General features: G+C 38.3%; 2 protein-coding genes across 2 annotated transcripts in view; both read left to right on the top strand.

The window, feature by feature from the left end:
* Positions 1 to 65: 65 nt before the first annotated feature.
* On the top strand, positions 66 to 1786 carry LOC134677723 (uncharacterized). Its single transcript, XM_063536186.1, has 2 exons — positions 66 to 198; positions 621 to 1786. Exon 2 carries the CDS (start codon positions 625 to 627, stop codon positions 1594 to 1596), a length of 972 nt encoding a protein of 323 aa, XP_063392256.1. The 5' UTR covers positions 66 to 198; positions 621 to 624; the 3' UTR covers positions 1597 to 1786.
* A 391-nt stretch (positions 1787 to 2177) lies between these two features.
* The window catches only part of LOC134677469 (la-related protein 1), a 175157-nt gene continuing 161559 nt past the window's right edge, over positions 2178 to 15775 (top strand). Inside the window, exon 1 of the mRNA XM_063535951.1 lies at positions 2178 to 3053. Within this exon, the coding sequence (XP_063392021.1) occupies positions 2688 to 3053 (366 nt within the window). The 5' untranslated portion in view covers positions 2178 to 2687. The remainder of the gene's footprint in view (positions 3054 to 15775) is intronic.

Raw genomic sequence — 15775 nt, 5'->3', positions numbered from 1 at the left:
AGGCAAATTTGTGTTTCAGCCTATTTCTTTTGAAATGTTTTGTCATATTATTTGACTAGGTAAATGTCATAATTATAGATATGTCATTACCCATTTCATTTGTAAACAATTACAATTAAGTAAATATTTATCTTTTCTTTAACGATTCTACTCTCGAAATTGATAGCTATAAATCTTTCTGATCCAACTTCGAAATGCGTACGTATTTTAGTTCTTGAAGCTGAATATTCAGCATAAATACCTAAAACCATAGATTATTAGTTTAAGCCTAAAACTACTACCACATGGCTACAACTACCCACTAGGTACCTACTACTAGAGTATTTAATACCAAATTGAATCCTACCTTCAAATACATAGTCTAATAAAACATGGTCTTCTCTTCCCAGAGTGACACAGGCCTACGTCACAATAACATGGCCGCTATATATAGCGCTATAGCATATTATCATATAGCGCTGTCGCATGATGACGTAGGCTTGTGTCAGTCAGGTGACCTAGAAAAGACGGGAAGAGAGTACCAGGCGGAGTATATTATTATACCATGTTCAAATACCTAAATATATTTTCCACGGCTACTATTCTTATCAATACCTATTTAATAACTTTTATTATTGCAGAACAATGGAGACAAATACTTCAAAAAGCAGTCGAGACGACGGTATTGACCGTCCTATACCCCCAAACATAGAACTCCAAATACCGAACACAGACTCTGTAACTTCTCGTGAAATTGCCTCGCATTCTTTAGAAGCAGCGTCAGATGTCCAATCTCCAAGAAGTACAACCAGTCACTCAAGCCCCGAGACAATTAATGAAGAAAGAGCTTCTGTGACCACTCCGAATTATTCTGTGCCTCTTCTTTTAATCAGTGCACCCCCGTCTGTGGTAATACCCGCCACACATGAGTCACGGAGATGTGCTCTTAAGATTCAATCTCCGATTTCTTCCCAGCCATTAAAATCATTAAATTCAGCGACATTTCGCCAAGCCGAGAATGTACCTCAATCTTTGTTCATCCAAGCTTTATCCCGTTTGACCAATAGCGACACAGTGAATATTTCAGTTTTAAGCAATATGATGGCTAAATCACAGTATAGTGTGTTTGGTCAGAACGTAAAGCAGAATAATGCTGGTCCCAGACCAGGCGATCTGTCACCCCCTGATTCTTTGACAAGTGCGCCTCCATCTTATTCTTACGTCTTGCGACAAATGACAGTCAGGAGAAGACCAAGATTGATGGGAACGTTTATACCATCACCATCCTTTGTGCCACATTGCCCGCCTCCGAATTACAACGCGGCTTTCGACTTATATGTAGATAATGCCATGCCACCGCCACCTCGACTGCGACATCTTGGTTTCGGCCCTTGTCCCATCGTCTGCCCCGAATGTGGGTACTCAGGCATGAGCGTGGTAGTTTGTAAAATAACTATGTGTACGCATTTATGTGCTATAGTTCTTTGTTTATTTTGTTGTTGGATATGTGCACCTTTACCCTACTTGATGAGTTCTTGCAAAGACGTTTACCACTATTGCAGTAGCTGTCGTTATTTTTTGGGTATGTACTGCCCTACTAATACCTACAGCAGTTAATATTTCCTAAAGGATATTAATATAGTTAAATTCCTACATAAGTTCAGAATCTATTTACATAGTAAAAAATAGTTTCATTTAAATAATTTGAAATGAATATATTTTTTTGAGTAGGTATTGGGCGCTCTTTCATGACTACCATAGACAATTCAAATCACACGACATGAATATATTGAAATATTTAAATAAAAGACTTATGATGACTAAAGGTATTTTATTTTATGTGTTTAGTACGTAGAAGATAATTAATTAAATCTAAATAGTTAGGTATTTCACCATAATTTGCGCATTTTGCTCTATTGAATGATCGGTCCAAAATGATTTTCTATGTGCTGCGTTCTAATCCAAGATTTTTCACAAAATGATGAAGGACATTTATTGATGTTTTATATATATTTGGTTTTGATGCGCAAGTAAACAATAAATAGCTTTGTAATGAATATGATGGTAAACATAGGACTTCAAATTAACGTATAGCGACACAAATAAATTATTAATGCAAGATAAAATGAACGTAGCTATAATATTTTGTGTTTTAACGCCATCTAGCGATGAAATGTCGTCGGTGTAAGATTAGAAGTCACAGCCTTCCGCAAGTTCCGTGTGTGTTGCGGAAAAATCCCTTTTTGGGCGTCCGACCACATGTGTGAATTATGAACAAAATATGGTTCTTTAGTGAATTATTGTTCTAAATAGCCGATTTCAAAGTGAATTATACTCGGTATCGATAGATAAAGTGCGTGCGGACCGTTCAGTGTCGAAAAAAAGTTGGAACTCGACGGCGGAAGTGCATTTTTTCGATGTAAATACGGGCCATCCAGGGTCAGTCTGGTGCGCCGCAAGGATTTCTTGAATATTTCCAAGCAGTGTGCTGTTGTGTCGCGCTCGAGAGTCTCGCGTGTGGTTAAAGTAAATCTCGACCTTCACCGCGGGTTCGATCGGGTCACGTCCTGTGGGGGAATCGGGTCGCGATCTGCGGTACAGACGGCAGCATGCCGTCGTGTTGAGCAGCATGGAGGCGCGCTCGTGATCGTCGTTCGGCGCGGAGCGCGCGCCCGGGCTTATATAACGAGGGCAGCGGCTGCGGCGGCATGGCCGCGCGCGTGTCCGTCGAGGGCGCCGGGCCCTCGTACGCATCCGTGCTAAACTTTCGGGGAGCCGAAAGTAATAAGGAGAACATTGAGGCGCCTCCGCCGGGGGAGGTGCCGGAGGTGGTGGTGCGGCAGGTGGAGGTGGAGGAGGAGGAGGGCTTCGTGCCCGTGATAGCGCACGGGCGGAGGCCGGGCAAGCCGCGGCGCGAGCGGGAGCGCCGGGCGCCGCCGCGGCCGCACAAGGCAGGGCCTCAGCCGCCCACAGACCCCCAGGCGCCGCCGAACCCTGACCAACCGCAGCAGGAAGACGATGACCAGCCTAAGAAGTTTGTAGAAGCACCCATCCCAAAGGTCAACCCCTGGCAGGTCAGTAACATGTAAACAAACATGTTGTTATGCAGGTATTATGCAACTGGCAAATCCTAACCACAAATTGAACAATGCAGTTCTGATAAGACTTAAACCTTTATTTCATGATTGCCGAACTGTACAATACTTGTGCAACGCAAACATTTCATACTATTTACTACTTTTGAAAGCCGGCTGTCATTATGTACTAAAATTTATTTGATGTTTGACTAAAATGTAGAACTTTTTTCTAGAATAAAATACTGATTCGCATCTCATAATCTCAGAAGGCTATGAAAGGTTAAAAGTTGAACAAAACAATTTAGTTTCAGTTCAGTTGTGGCTATAGCCATACAATTATGAACCTTGTACTATTACCACCATGGACACAGTGAAATATGAATCATTGTTACCAAAGGGCCTTAACTTGTTATTAAATGCACTTATAGATTATCGGCGCAGTAATCATAATATTCACAATCATAACAATGTTATTGTAACTATTATTCTGCCGTTCTGAATATAAAAGGCCGTTAAAGTCTTTAGTAGTAGTAGATGTTAGAAGCCTTGTAGTTTTATGACAGTATAGCGTTTATTCATTTCATGACTGAGAGTTAGATGTGATAATCTTTCCCAATATATTTATTTTTTTATAACCTTATATCGGAAATAATTTTATACTATAACTATCGGTTTCCTTAATTTACGATGACCAATTCTGTGTGCCTTTGGGCAAAGGCCTCCCCCGACCTTCTCCACTCTTCCTTATTTTGTAGTAATCTGGTCCATATTTTAGTCCTTCCAGCCATGTCTTTGATTTCATCGGACCGTCTTTTAAATTGGCTACCTCTGTTTCTTTTATTTATTTATTTAATCTTTATTACACAAAAGAAAAATCTTATAGTACAAAAGGCGGACTTAATGCCATAAGGCATTCTCTACCAGTCAACCTTAAGGCTTAAGCCTTAAGGCTTTTATGTCCTCTAGGGTGCCATAGTGTTACAATTTTTCTCCATTTATCCCAATTTAATGTTTCCCAACAGCTGTCTGCAGTCCATAGTGTAACCCTTTTTTTTTTTTAATTCTGGCTTTTACTCCCTGCAACTTAGTACAGGATGAATTTGCCAATGTCTGTTGACAAGACTCTGCTAGACCTTTCTTTCAATTATAAAATAAGCAGCATTGTTGTTATTGCTACTCTTAACAATGGTATTCACAAACTGAAGGTGCTACTGCTGTCAACAAAAACGTAAATGATAGAGGCAGAAAGCTAAATCTACATGGCATTTGCAGTGGCAATGTCAGGGGTGCGAAACTCCTGACTTTGGCCAAACTCTGCTCCGCTCGGCTCAGCATTGCTCCGAGCAATTTTTAGGGTTAACACCACTTGACTTCCTTTTGCGTGCACGACCACAGATAAGATAATCACTTTAATTTGGACAACCCTAAATAGCTGAAAGGGATAGTGCCATATGTTAGAAAGGGATAGCATGATTCGACTCTAAACTGCTGTCAAGCTTCGGTTTTGTAGGAAGTTTCCTTTCTGTACGGTAGTACTATTATTTATTCTGTGGCAATGTCATCATTCATATCAAATTTGTTTGAAAAATATCTGGGTGGCCAAGCTTTGCTCGGAAAACGTATAAAAACGCAAAAATGCGCGTTTTCCCAGAGATAACACCTACCTAGATCGATTTTTCGCCCCCGAAAACCCCCATGTAGCAAATTTCATTGAAAAGATCCGTTTCCGAGATCCCCGATATATATATATATATATATACAAGAATTCCTTGAGATAAGTTATGACTCTCACACTTTGTTCTGTACCATCGGCCACACTGTTAACTGTACATTGGCGGACCTTATGCCTTCTGTAATAAGGTCCACCGATGTACAGTTAGGACTGTTGCTGTTTGTACAAGTCAGTGCAAAGTTAACATATGCGCTGTGGTAATTCCCCTTACATAGAATAAAATGTGATGTTTTGATTCAAAATGAACCATATCTGTTGGCAATAAGGGTGAATTCTAATTGCATACAAATGGTATCAATGTCCTATTGACTACCTACAATAAGTTGCCTTTTCCTTGAAAACATTAAAAATCTTAAAGTGGCCACTGATGAGCCTTCCAACAGTCCATATAGCGTGGCTGCAATCCAAAATCGCTCCGTGAATGTCAAAAACGTACAATGTTTAATATTAGGATACCGTCCATTTGGATGAATCCATTGTAACGGCATCCATTTGGAAGGTTCTACAGTGGCCTGCTTTACTGATCCTTGAAAACTTGGCATAAAATCTAAAATTATCCAACCAAATACAAAACGGCCTGGGTCTGATAACAGTGATAACTGAACTGACTTTAACGTCTTTAACCTACATTATTTGATCATGTAATGTTTGAATCTACCCTCAACTGGCTTTAAGGAGTCATTTGAGGGTGGATTTTGTTTACTTTTATTTAAATACCTAAAGATACAGACTATGTAATATATATTTTGGATATTTAGCAAACAATCTCAAATAAGAAGAAATATAACCTTTGCACCCATGTTTAATTTAAATGCAGCATGGTATTGAAATTTAAGATGTGTTTCAATAATAATGCAATTCAAGGTTATGTCATGTTTAGTAAGTGCAAAATAACTATAACCTCTAGCCGCCCATACGTCAAACCTTGCCAAGCAAAATGAAATTTTATTTTGTCAACACAAAGTTCAAATTAGAACGGAACAAGGGACCCTTTTTATGGGTCTCTGGGCGGCTAGAGGATAATATTATTGTCCAGGTATATCTATCTTAAAGCAAAATGCTTTTTGTAAATAATTTAAATCCTAACCTAAAAATGCAATGAAAATACTACTTTAGGTTAGGTGGATAGTTAACATAGTCCATCTAATCTAAGCGGACTCTGCATTGACTTTGCAGTAGCAAAATGTGGAAGTGGCACTATAAGCATCATATTTTCATAGGAGCTTGATGTTTATTGTCAAATGAGTCGCTTAACTTCAAACTCGGGTAAATCCATCTGTCAGATTATGCGATTTTGGTATTAAGAAAACGTAATAGGGTAGATATTTGCTGAGAGGGTCCAATGGATTAACCCGAGTTTGAAGTTAAGCGACACAAATATTGTGTTCCATGCAGTCAAAGTTTGTACAAAGTTAGCTATTAACTTATTTTTTTGAAGAAGAATAATATTTATATTTGAGAAAACCTTATTAACAATAAATATCAATATCCTGTGGCCCCACACTATATTTCGTTTTTTTTTTAGCATTAGAAATAAGGTAAACAATCTTGATGTGTCTTTTAATTGAAAAACACATTTTAAAAATAAGTTACGGCAAATATGTAACAATTATGAATTTAATACGATCATTTATATTCTTCTGCTTTCATAAGTAATAGTTTTAGATTTTTAAAAAGCGTTTTTCAATTAAAAGACGCGACAAGATTGCTTACCTTCTTGCAAGTTATTTCTAATGCTAAAAAAAACGAACTATAGGCTATGCCTGTGACGTGGCAGCAAGGTTCACAATTCGTAGGCAAAAGATTAAGAAAAAAACTAATAGGTAATAATTAAGGAAATTATGAAATTCAAAGAAAGAAAAAAGGGATGAAAAAAGATTTTGTGTGTGTGTGTAATGTATTATTGTGTATTTACAGAGTAATTTGTCCAAGTTGGCATGAATGAGTGAATAAAAGTATAATTTGTGTGTATAGTGTATGTCAAATAGTTGCAAGGTGAGGTGACAGAATGATAAATGACTTTCATTTTGTGCGCGAGCTCTGATGAAAATTGTGTTAGTTCATTTGTCCTATTTGTAAGAGTTATATTGAACTGATTTTTTTTCTTATTGACAAAGGTGCTTATTGACAAACTGTCAGGCCATTTGAAATTAGAATTCTTATTTACATACTATTTGTAAATGTGTATGTGATTTGTGATTTACTGCGAAAAAATTTATAAACTCTACGACCAATGGTCCATACCAGTGGTGGGCAAAGTACGGCCCGCGGGCCAGGTCCGGCCCGCGAAAGGGCACTATCTGGCCCGCCGCCAGTCATTAAAATAAAAATTATAATTTGGCCAGCAATATAATAAAAATACATTTTTGCTGTAAATCTGGCCCTCCTCTGAAATTCCTTCAAGTTTTGGCCTCTCATGAAGAAAGTTTGCCCACCACTGGTCCATACAATGTATATGACACATTGTATGGACTGACATTTAACTGACAAGGCTACTTTTACGTTACGTATACATTTGATGTGCCCCTCCCCCGTAAAAATCGGCAGACTGTGTCGTACAGAAAATTACAGACAAGGTGTCTCCATTTGGTTATATCCTCCAAGCCATATAACAAGTTTTTATATTTTTCCCTAAGCATAATTTCTAGCACTATAAAGTGATAATGAGGCTTGAATTGAGTATTTGACTATTAAGGCCTGTGCACATCGGCTGCGTGTGCGTGACGTGCCCGTGCGCGTGCGGCGTTGTAGTATACAGATCCTTATGAGAGATGTCACACCGCATGCGTGACGTGTGCGTGTGCGGCTCCAACATTTTAGCGCACGCGCACGTCACGCACACGCAAGCCGGTGTGGCTCGGCCTTTAATTTAAAACCCGTATGAAACAATAAAGAGTAGGTAATTTGATTGTGACGTCACATGCTAGTGTTTCATATAAATTCCATAGTAGCAAAATCGTTTTGACAGTTCCAAAAAAGGAACTGATTTGACTAGTAGTCAAATACCCTATTGAGAATTTCTTAGTACAAATAGGAGGATTTGGCGGATAAATTATAGTCCGTTTTTTTTAGCATTAGAAAGAACTTCGCAGAAGTAAGCTTGTGGTTCCAAATCCGGCACTTTTAGCGGTAATAATTTGAAGTAAATTATATGTATTGATAATTAGATAATTCAATAATTATTAACAATTAAAGAGCCTGTTAAAAACTGCACGCTTGCTTCTGTGGAGTTCTTTCTAATGCTAAAAAAAACGAACTATAGACGTGAGTTGAGTTCAGATAATTTTGAACCCCTCATCTGCGTACCTATTTCTGCTGTTGACTGTCCACTCGTACTAATTATTTGTCACACTTGGGAAATAATGTTGCACATTGTAACTGCAACTCTAAATATTCCCACCATGAGATGACAGTGGGCATTCCTGCAAGTCATTTGTGACGTTCCACGGCAAAAGGTACCTAATGGCGGCTGGCGCTTACGTCACATAGCGCCGCAATAATATTGGAGCGGCGTTAATAATAGCGTAAGCGCCAAGCGCCATAAGGTACCTTCCGTGGGACGTCACATTTACTCACTAATTTTTGCCACGAATAGTTCTGTCTGCTGATAAGTGACGCGTGCGCATATGTGGCAGCATGTGGCCGACTTGGAGGTTATGTCGCTATCGCTATCATACACCTATCTATATAGTTTCATAACGCACGATAAGATAAAAATTTGCTTTAAATTTGGACTATTTTCAAGACTTCTTGTGATATCATATTGTCAAAGTAAATTATGTAGTCTGTACATTTACTGCCATCTTTCGACACAAATCATAAACAACTTTTAGAACGCCATTTGATTTTGATCTTTATTTTTTCACTGTTATGTGTTAAATTTGTTAAATGTCAAAAAGTATCGCCATCTAGTCGAGAGTAGGCCAAAAGTATGGCGCTATGGCTCGAAAAGATGGCACCACACCTTTGGCCGAGTCGCCATCAGGATATATACGATGGCAAATGTACTTTCATATACAGCATGGCAAAAAAGAGTAGAAATTAAAAAGTGGCAACACTGTAGTGTCATCCCTTTCAAACCTTTTATATGAGAAAACGGGACGACACTACTTTTTTTTTTTTAATTATGAATGGGCTTACTCATGGCCACAGACTACTGTGTTGCCACTTTTTAATTTCTACTCTTTTTTGCCAAGCTTTAAACTTAAATTATAAAATATTTTAAACCGACTTCTAAGGAAGAGGTTTCCAATCATTAAATACTAATTTAGTGAGATACAACCGATAATCAGATCATTAAGATTATATTAACATAATAAATTAAATAATTATATCTAATCACGGGTTTTACCGGTGATTATCGTAATTAATTTACGGTTTTACTGCTACTCGTAAAAGCTTGTGACATACAGACAGACTATTCTCAGATCTCATTAGATTCTCTGTATACGCTGACCAACGGTTGTCTGGAAGAGATCGCGCTTTAGCGTGGAAGACCTCGCTCTTTAGCGATAAGACTGCCAGTTGTTTGTCTTTGTTTAAATAAATTGTTTTTCCTAAATCAATATTTATTATCTTTTACTAAGGGGTGCCAATGAAGAGAATCGATCTACAGACTCATCATCATCTCAACCATAAGACGTCCACTGCTGAACATAGGCCTCCCCCTTTTTTGGGGGGTGGATGCCATAATCGCCACGCTTGGCAGGCGGGTTGGCGATCACAGTCGAGTACACCGAATTTGAGGGACGCTGCTGCCCGTCCGCCGGTAGTCTTGGACGTGGTTTAAGGACATACCCGGGTCCTGGACGTAGTTTAAGGACATACCCGGGTCCCTACACCGGGTCCCTGTCTACAGACTACATAGTCTGTAATTCTGTATCTATCTACCTATCTTGTACCTGCGTTGGAAACGCTTGGTGCTCGATTCACGCCCCAATTTGAACTTTAAGATACGTCAGTTAATAGATCTAGAAAAGATATGGATATGTCAGTGTCAAACCAGTGTCGAAAGCGACATTTCTTCAAACAAATACGTCACTTTTGACACTGACATATCTAATCTACATCGTTTCCATATTTATTATTTGACGTATCTTAAAGATGGAATATAGCTGTCAAACTCTTACGCCGCGGACTAGACGCACGCGGCCTTATTTGGTCATATTTCTTTCAAATATGTATGTAAAAAAACCAATATAACCATAATGCAAAAAAAAAAAGCAAAAAAAAAACGGTCACCCATCCAAGTACTGACCCCTCCCGACGTTGCTTAACTTTGGTCAAAAATCACGTTTGTTGTATGGGAGCCCTATTTAAATCATTATTTTATTCTGTTTTTAGTATTTGTTGTTATAGCGGCAACAGAAATACATCATCTGTGAAAATTTCAACTGTCTAGCTATCACGGTTCGTGAGATACAGCCTGGTGACAGACGGACGGACGGACGGACGGACAGCGAAGTCTTAGTAATAGGGTCCCGTTTTACCCTTTGGGTACGGAACCCTAAAAAAACCTTGTCTAAATCATCTAATATACGCATGTGACACGTTTATTTAGCATTATTTTAGCACATTGTTTGTTACATAATATGTGACGTCCCACGGGTAAAGGTACCTTATGGCCGTTGGCACTTACGCTATTATTGACGCCGCTCCAATATTATTGCGGCGCTATGTGACGTAAGCGCCAGCCGCCATTAGGTACCTTTTGCCGTGTAACGTCACTTATGAAGTGTGAGTCGAGCGAAGGACGCAGATAACGGAAGTTCTAGCATTTATGCAATATTCGGCCTTCCTTATTGCGGTGAGCCACTTTCACTGTCTCATTCTCACTTTTGTTTTCACACCGATCGTTGACCATAGACAAAATATTTTAGTAATAGAGTTAGATCAAGATAAGTCTGCGACGATTTTGATAGCACGCGCAGTGCAAATGTTATTTTTAACGTCAAAGTTCTATGAAATTATGACGTATAAATTGACGACCGGTCTGGCCTAGTGGGTAGTGACCCTGCCTATGAAGCCGATGGTCCCGGGTTCGAATCCTGGTAAGGGCATTTATTTGTATTATAATACAGATATTTGTTCTAGAGTCGTGGTTGTTTTCTATGTACTTAAGTATTTATATATTATATATATCGTTGTCTGAGTACCCACAACACAAGCCTTCTTGAGCTTACCGTGGGGCTTAGTCAATTTGTGTAAAAATGTCCTATTAGGGTGGTTCACGTTTGTATGGGAAAAATTCAAACTCTAGCTAGAAGAAGCGGCACCCTCCCATTTTGTTACACTTGTTTTATTGACTAAATATGCCAAGTTTTGTAATCTTATCTCAACTACAAGGGGGTGCTCAAACACTTTGAAATTTTTCAAAGTTGTATGAAATCCAAAAAAATTAAGTTATTATTTTTTTGAGTTTTATGTAAGTAGTAGTTTTCACATTATTTGAAAGTGTGATTTAAAAGTTATTTGGTGAAAAACCATTTTTATTTCTATTTTTTATGATTTTTTTAGGTGAAATTCAAAAAATGTTACTTTTGAAAAATTATAAAAAATTGAAATAAAAATGTTTTTCTACTTAAAAACTTATAAATCACATGTGCAAATAATGTGAAAACAGATACTTAAATAAAATTTTGAATAATAAATACTTGTTTTTTTTGGTTTTCATACAACATACAAAATTTTCAAAGTGGTTGAGCACCCCCTTGTAGTTGAGATAAAATTACGAAACTTGGTGTATTTTATCAGCATAATAAGTGTAACAAAATAAGGGGGTGGCCCGTCGGAAAATAAAAAAAAATGTTTTTTGAACCAGCCTAATGTCCTATAATAAAAAAAAGCACAAGTGTGCAGAGTGTGCTATCAAAATCGTTGCGGACTTGTCTTGGCCTAACTGTAACACTAGGGCACAGTCGACGTCACAGATATGGTTACATTTTTCGCCTTATTACAAAGGAGTAAGGTGCAACAGTGTAAACATATCTTTGGCGTCGACTGTACAATAATCTTCATAAGTCATAAAAAAACCGGACAAGTGCGAGTCGGACTCGCGCACGAAGGGTTCCGTACCATAATGCAAAAAAAAAGCAAAAAAAAACGGTCACCCATCCAAGTACTGACCACTCCCGACGTTGCTTAACTTTGGTCAAAAATCACGTTTGTTGTATGGGAGCCCCATTTAAATCTTTATTTTATTCTGTTTTTAGTATTTGTTGTTATAGCGGCAACAGAAATACATCATCTGTGAAAATTTCAACTGTCTAGCTATCACGGTTCGTGAGATACAGCCTGGTGACAGACGGACGGACGGACGGACGGACGGACGGACGGACGGATAGCGAAGTCTTAGTAATAGGGTCCCGTTTTACCCTTTGGGTGCGGAACCCTAAAAAGCCTCCACAAGTAAGATTGTGTCTAAAGAAAGGACGCTGAGCACAAGGAATTTCATACACTGACCCGCCTGTTCCTATCTCTATATTAAGAAAATTTAGACTAATTAAAAGTCACTCAGTATTATAGAAAACTAGCCGAATGTAATTCGAAAGTGTAATTTTCTAAGTTTCGCCGCTGCCGAAATATTCGGCAGTTTTTTGGCCGAAAACACACCTGTGGCGAAACATCATTTTTTTGCCCCCTGCCGGGTGAGATGAGGAATCAGTACATAGAATTAATAATTTGGCACTGTCAATAAGAGCTAGAATTATTTGGCTATGGAATGTCTATTGACCGAGGTAAGGGACGCAAGTAATAAGTACACAGCCAAATGTCTCAGTTGGGATGACGCACTAACCAGTGGTAGGACTACCGGCTAAAACCACAAACAAACGAAAGCCCTCTCTGCCTTGTGGTGGTGATGGAGCGCTGCGGGGTCTCACATTTATTTTATTCCCCACCGTAAATTTACTATTTAAAGTGTGATTCTATGGAACTTGCGAACTATGTAAACAAACCGCCATATTGAAATTGTCTCTGAATCATGAATTTACTAGTGATTGTTTACATAGTTAGGAAGTTCCATAGAATTACACTTTAGTATGTAATATGTATTATGGTGGGCAACAAATAAATTCGACCAATCATAGTGTCGCATTGCGTATGTTTTTGGTCCCTCACGGACATAGATTTATAATATAAAGAGATACCTTCCAAGCGAGCTGTCACTGTTGCCACTTTTGTTTAGTGTACGATTAACAATGAGGCCCACCTTGCTGTAGCTATGTCGATAAAGTTATATCGATAAACTATCGACATTTCTTGCAATTTTAATTTTACTTCAAGGGTTTAACGATACCTAAAATGAACAAAAACGCTTTTATTCTTTATTGTGGTTATCAGATCAGAATTTTACAGTCACGCCCCAGGAGGGAACCAAGGGAAAGTTCAGATATTTAATTAAAATACATAAATACCTACTAAAATAGGTGTTCCGCAATAATTGAATTATTTTATTACATTATAATATATTCATTATCCATTAGCATTTCAATAAAATTATGTTTATGTTTAACGAAGATATTGAAGCTTCAATTAATCGACTTTTCACATCCCTAAAAGAGCACACATATACGCTTTTACGCACACATACACAACCTGGGTCTACCTAAACAGGGGACACCTGGATTTGAAGTCCATCTTGTCAACAGTATGGTTGTCCTTTTTTGACAAACGGCATTTTTAAAAGAGCGAGGAGAGAGAAATGATACTAGTTGCTGCGCCGTCAAAGAGAACAGAAAACGTAGGGGCCTTGCTCACGGAGGCTCGCGTATACCACTTCTATAGGATCCTACCTTCTACGCTCCTAGCAAACGACCACTAAACCACAAGACAAAGAATGACAGGAATAAGATGACCAACAAGGTCGTGACGTCACAGAGGCGTTGACATTACGTGACGCGGCACTGGATCACAGCCAGATTTACAGGGCATAAATCATAATGACGCGCGTGCGCAGGCGGACGTCCTTCGGTTTCAAGGCTTCGATCTAGATCTTCTGAGAAATATCCTATGATCTTATGATTCTTAACACATTCATTGCCATATTAAATATATTAAGAACGGGTCACTCACGTATTTTAAGTCGAAAAACGCTCGACATGTTTCACTCCGTACCGAGGAGTGTCATCAGGACGGTGTCGGTACGGAGTGAAACATGTCGAGCGTTTTTCGACTTAAAATACGTGAGTGACCCGTTCTTAATATATTTAATATGTCTGTGTCTAACGGAAGTTTTGTTACATTTATTGCCACCCAGCCAAACAAGACGTCCGCGCCAGGCCACAGCATCATAACTTAACTTTCAATGCAACGGTATACAATAGATCGGTAGGTAGATCTGCACTTTCTGCAGGTTATTGGTTAGCTGCCATACGCGTCCCGACCTCCCGACAAAACAGTCATTTTTGTAAAATGCTCTAATAAACCACTTCATCAACTGTGGCCTACATTTTTAAAACTGGTTACAAAATTGTAACGAACTTGATAAAATTTCTCACTTTCGTTACGACACTTGTAATTAGGTAATTAAAAACAAGTTATTGGCCATAAATGAATTATTTTCCTTGGAAGTTATCGATCTTTATATCACAAATACCTGATAATTCACATACTACCCTTCTTCTTCCTCGCCTTATCCCGGCACAAAAAGCATAGATAGTATAGAGGGGTCCTGTCATAGTAAATGTTGTAGTCACTGTAAATTTACTGCCATCTATCGACACACGACTATAACTCAAAATAAACACGTATAAAATTATCAAAAAAAATATTATGATTAAATGATTTTATTATTTTTATATCATTTTGACCCATGTTTATTCACTGATATCTATGTGTTAAAATTGTTAAATATGAAACAAAGGTGTGTGCGCCATCTATCCGAGAATGACTTTTTCTTGATTTCCGAGGCACGTTTTTTTCTTAGACTTTATTAGCGGAAGCAGTTATAAAGTTGACCCAAAATTTTTTTATTAAGCTATGAGCTTCATCACATATGTTCCTTGAGTAAGTCTAAGCATTTCAAGCCTGGGAGGCAATAAGAAATGTGTGTCTACTCGGATTTGTAATGGATTCAAACTTTCAACCCCTTTTTAACCCTGTTAGGGGATGAATTTTACAAAACGCTGAAATTACTTTTCCTGTCTTTTAAAAATATCCCCAAATAAAAAGATTCAAGTCCCGCGTTCGAAAAATTTTTTGATGTCCATACAAACTTTCAACCCCTTTTTCACCACCTTAGGGGATGAATTTTCAAAAACGCTGAAATTAGTTTTCTCGTATTTTAATAATATATCGTTTTACGAAGTTTCAAATTCCTAGCTTAAAATAAAACTTGAACCCCATACAAACTTTCATCCCCTTTTTAACCCCCTTAGGGGTTGAATTTCTCAAAATCGCTTCTTATCTCTTGTACACTTTATAAATGTAATCTAGTGTGCAAATTTCAACTTTCTATCTTTTGTAGTTTTGGCTCCGCGTAGCAAAAATCTCCAACCAAATTTTTCACCTTTTTACGTTTTTCTTGTAAAATTACTATGAAACTGAAAAAAACAAATATCAGCAATGAATTCTACGTCTTTGGTTTATACGCAAATGATACCAAACTTGCCCTAGTACCCACCAGGATCAGAATAGATTTTTTTTAAAGATGGCGGGTGGCGGCCGTCTCTGTATCCCACCCTCCCCCCCACCCCAGGCTAGAAATGCTTAGATTTACTCAAATATCAGATGTGATGAAGCTCATAGCTTAATAAAAAATTTTTAGGTTATGTATGGCAGCGTTACATAACTGACTCCAGTATATTAATCTTATACGAAGTGACATATGTCTTTGCCCGGCATTTCGCCACGGCTCATGGGAGCCTGTGGTCCGCTTGACGACTAATCACAAGAACTGACGTTATGTTTTACGAAAGCGACTGCCATCTGACCTTCCAACCCAGAGGGAAAACTAGGCATTATTGGTATTAGTCCGGTTCCCTCACGA

Source organism: Cydia fagiglandana, chromosome 26 (genome assembly GCF_963556715.1).
Source record: "Cydia fagiglandana chromosome 26, ilCydFagi1.1, whole genome shotgun sequence".
NCBI lineage: Eukaryota > Metazoa > Arthropoda > Insecta > Lepidoptera > Tortricidae > Cydia > Cydia fagiglandana.
Note: the sequence above shows the minus strand (reverse complement) of the source record. Positions and strands in the feature narration are given on the sequence as shown.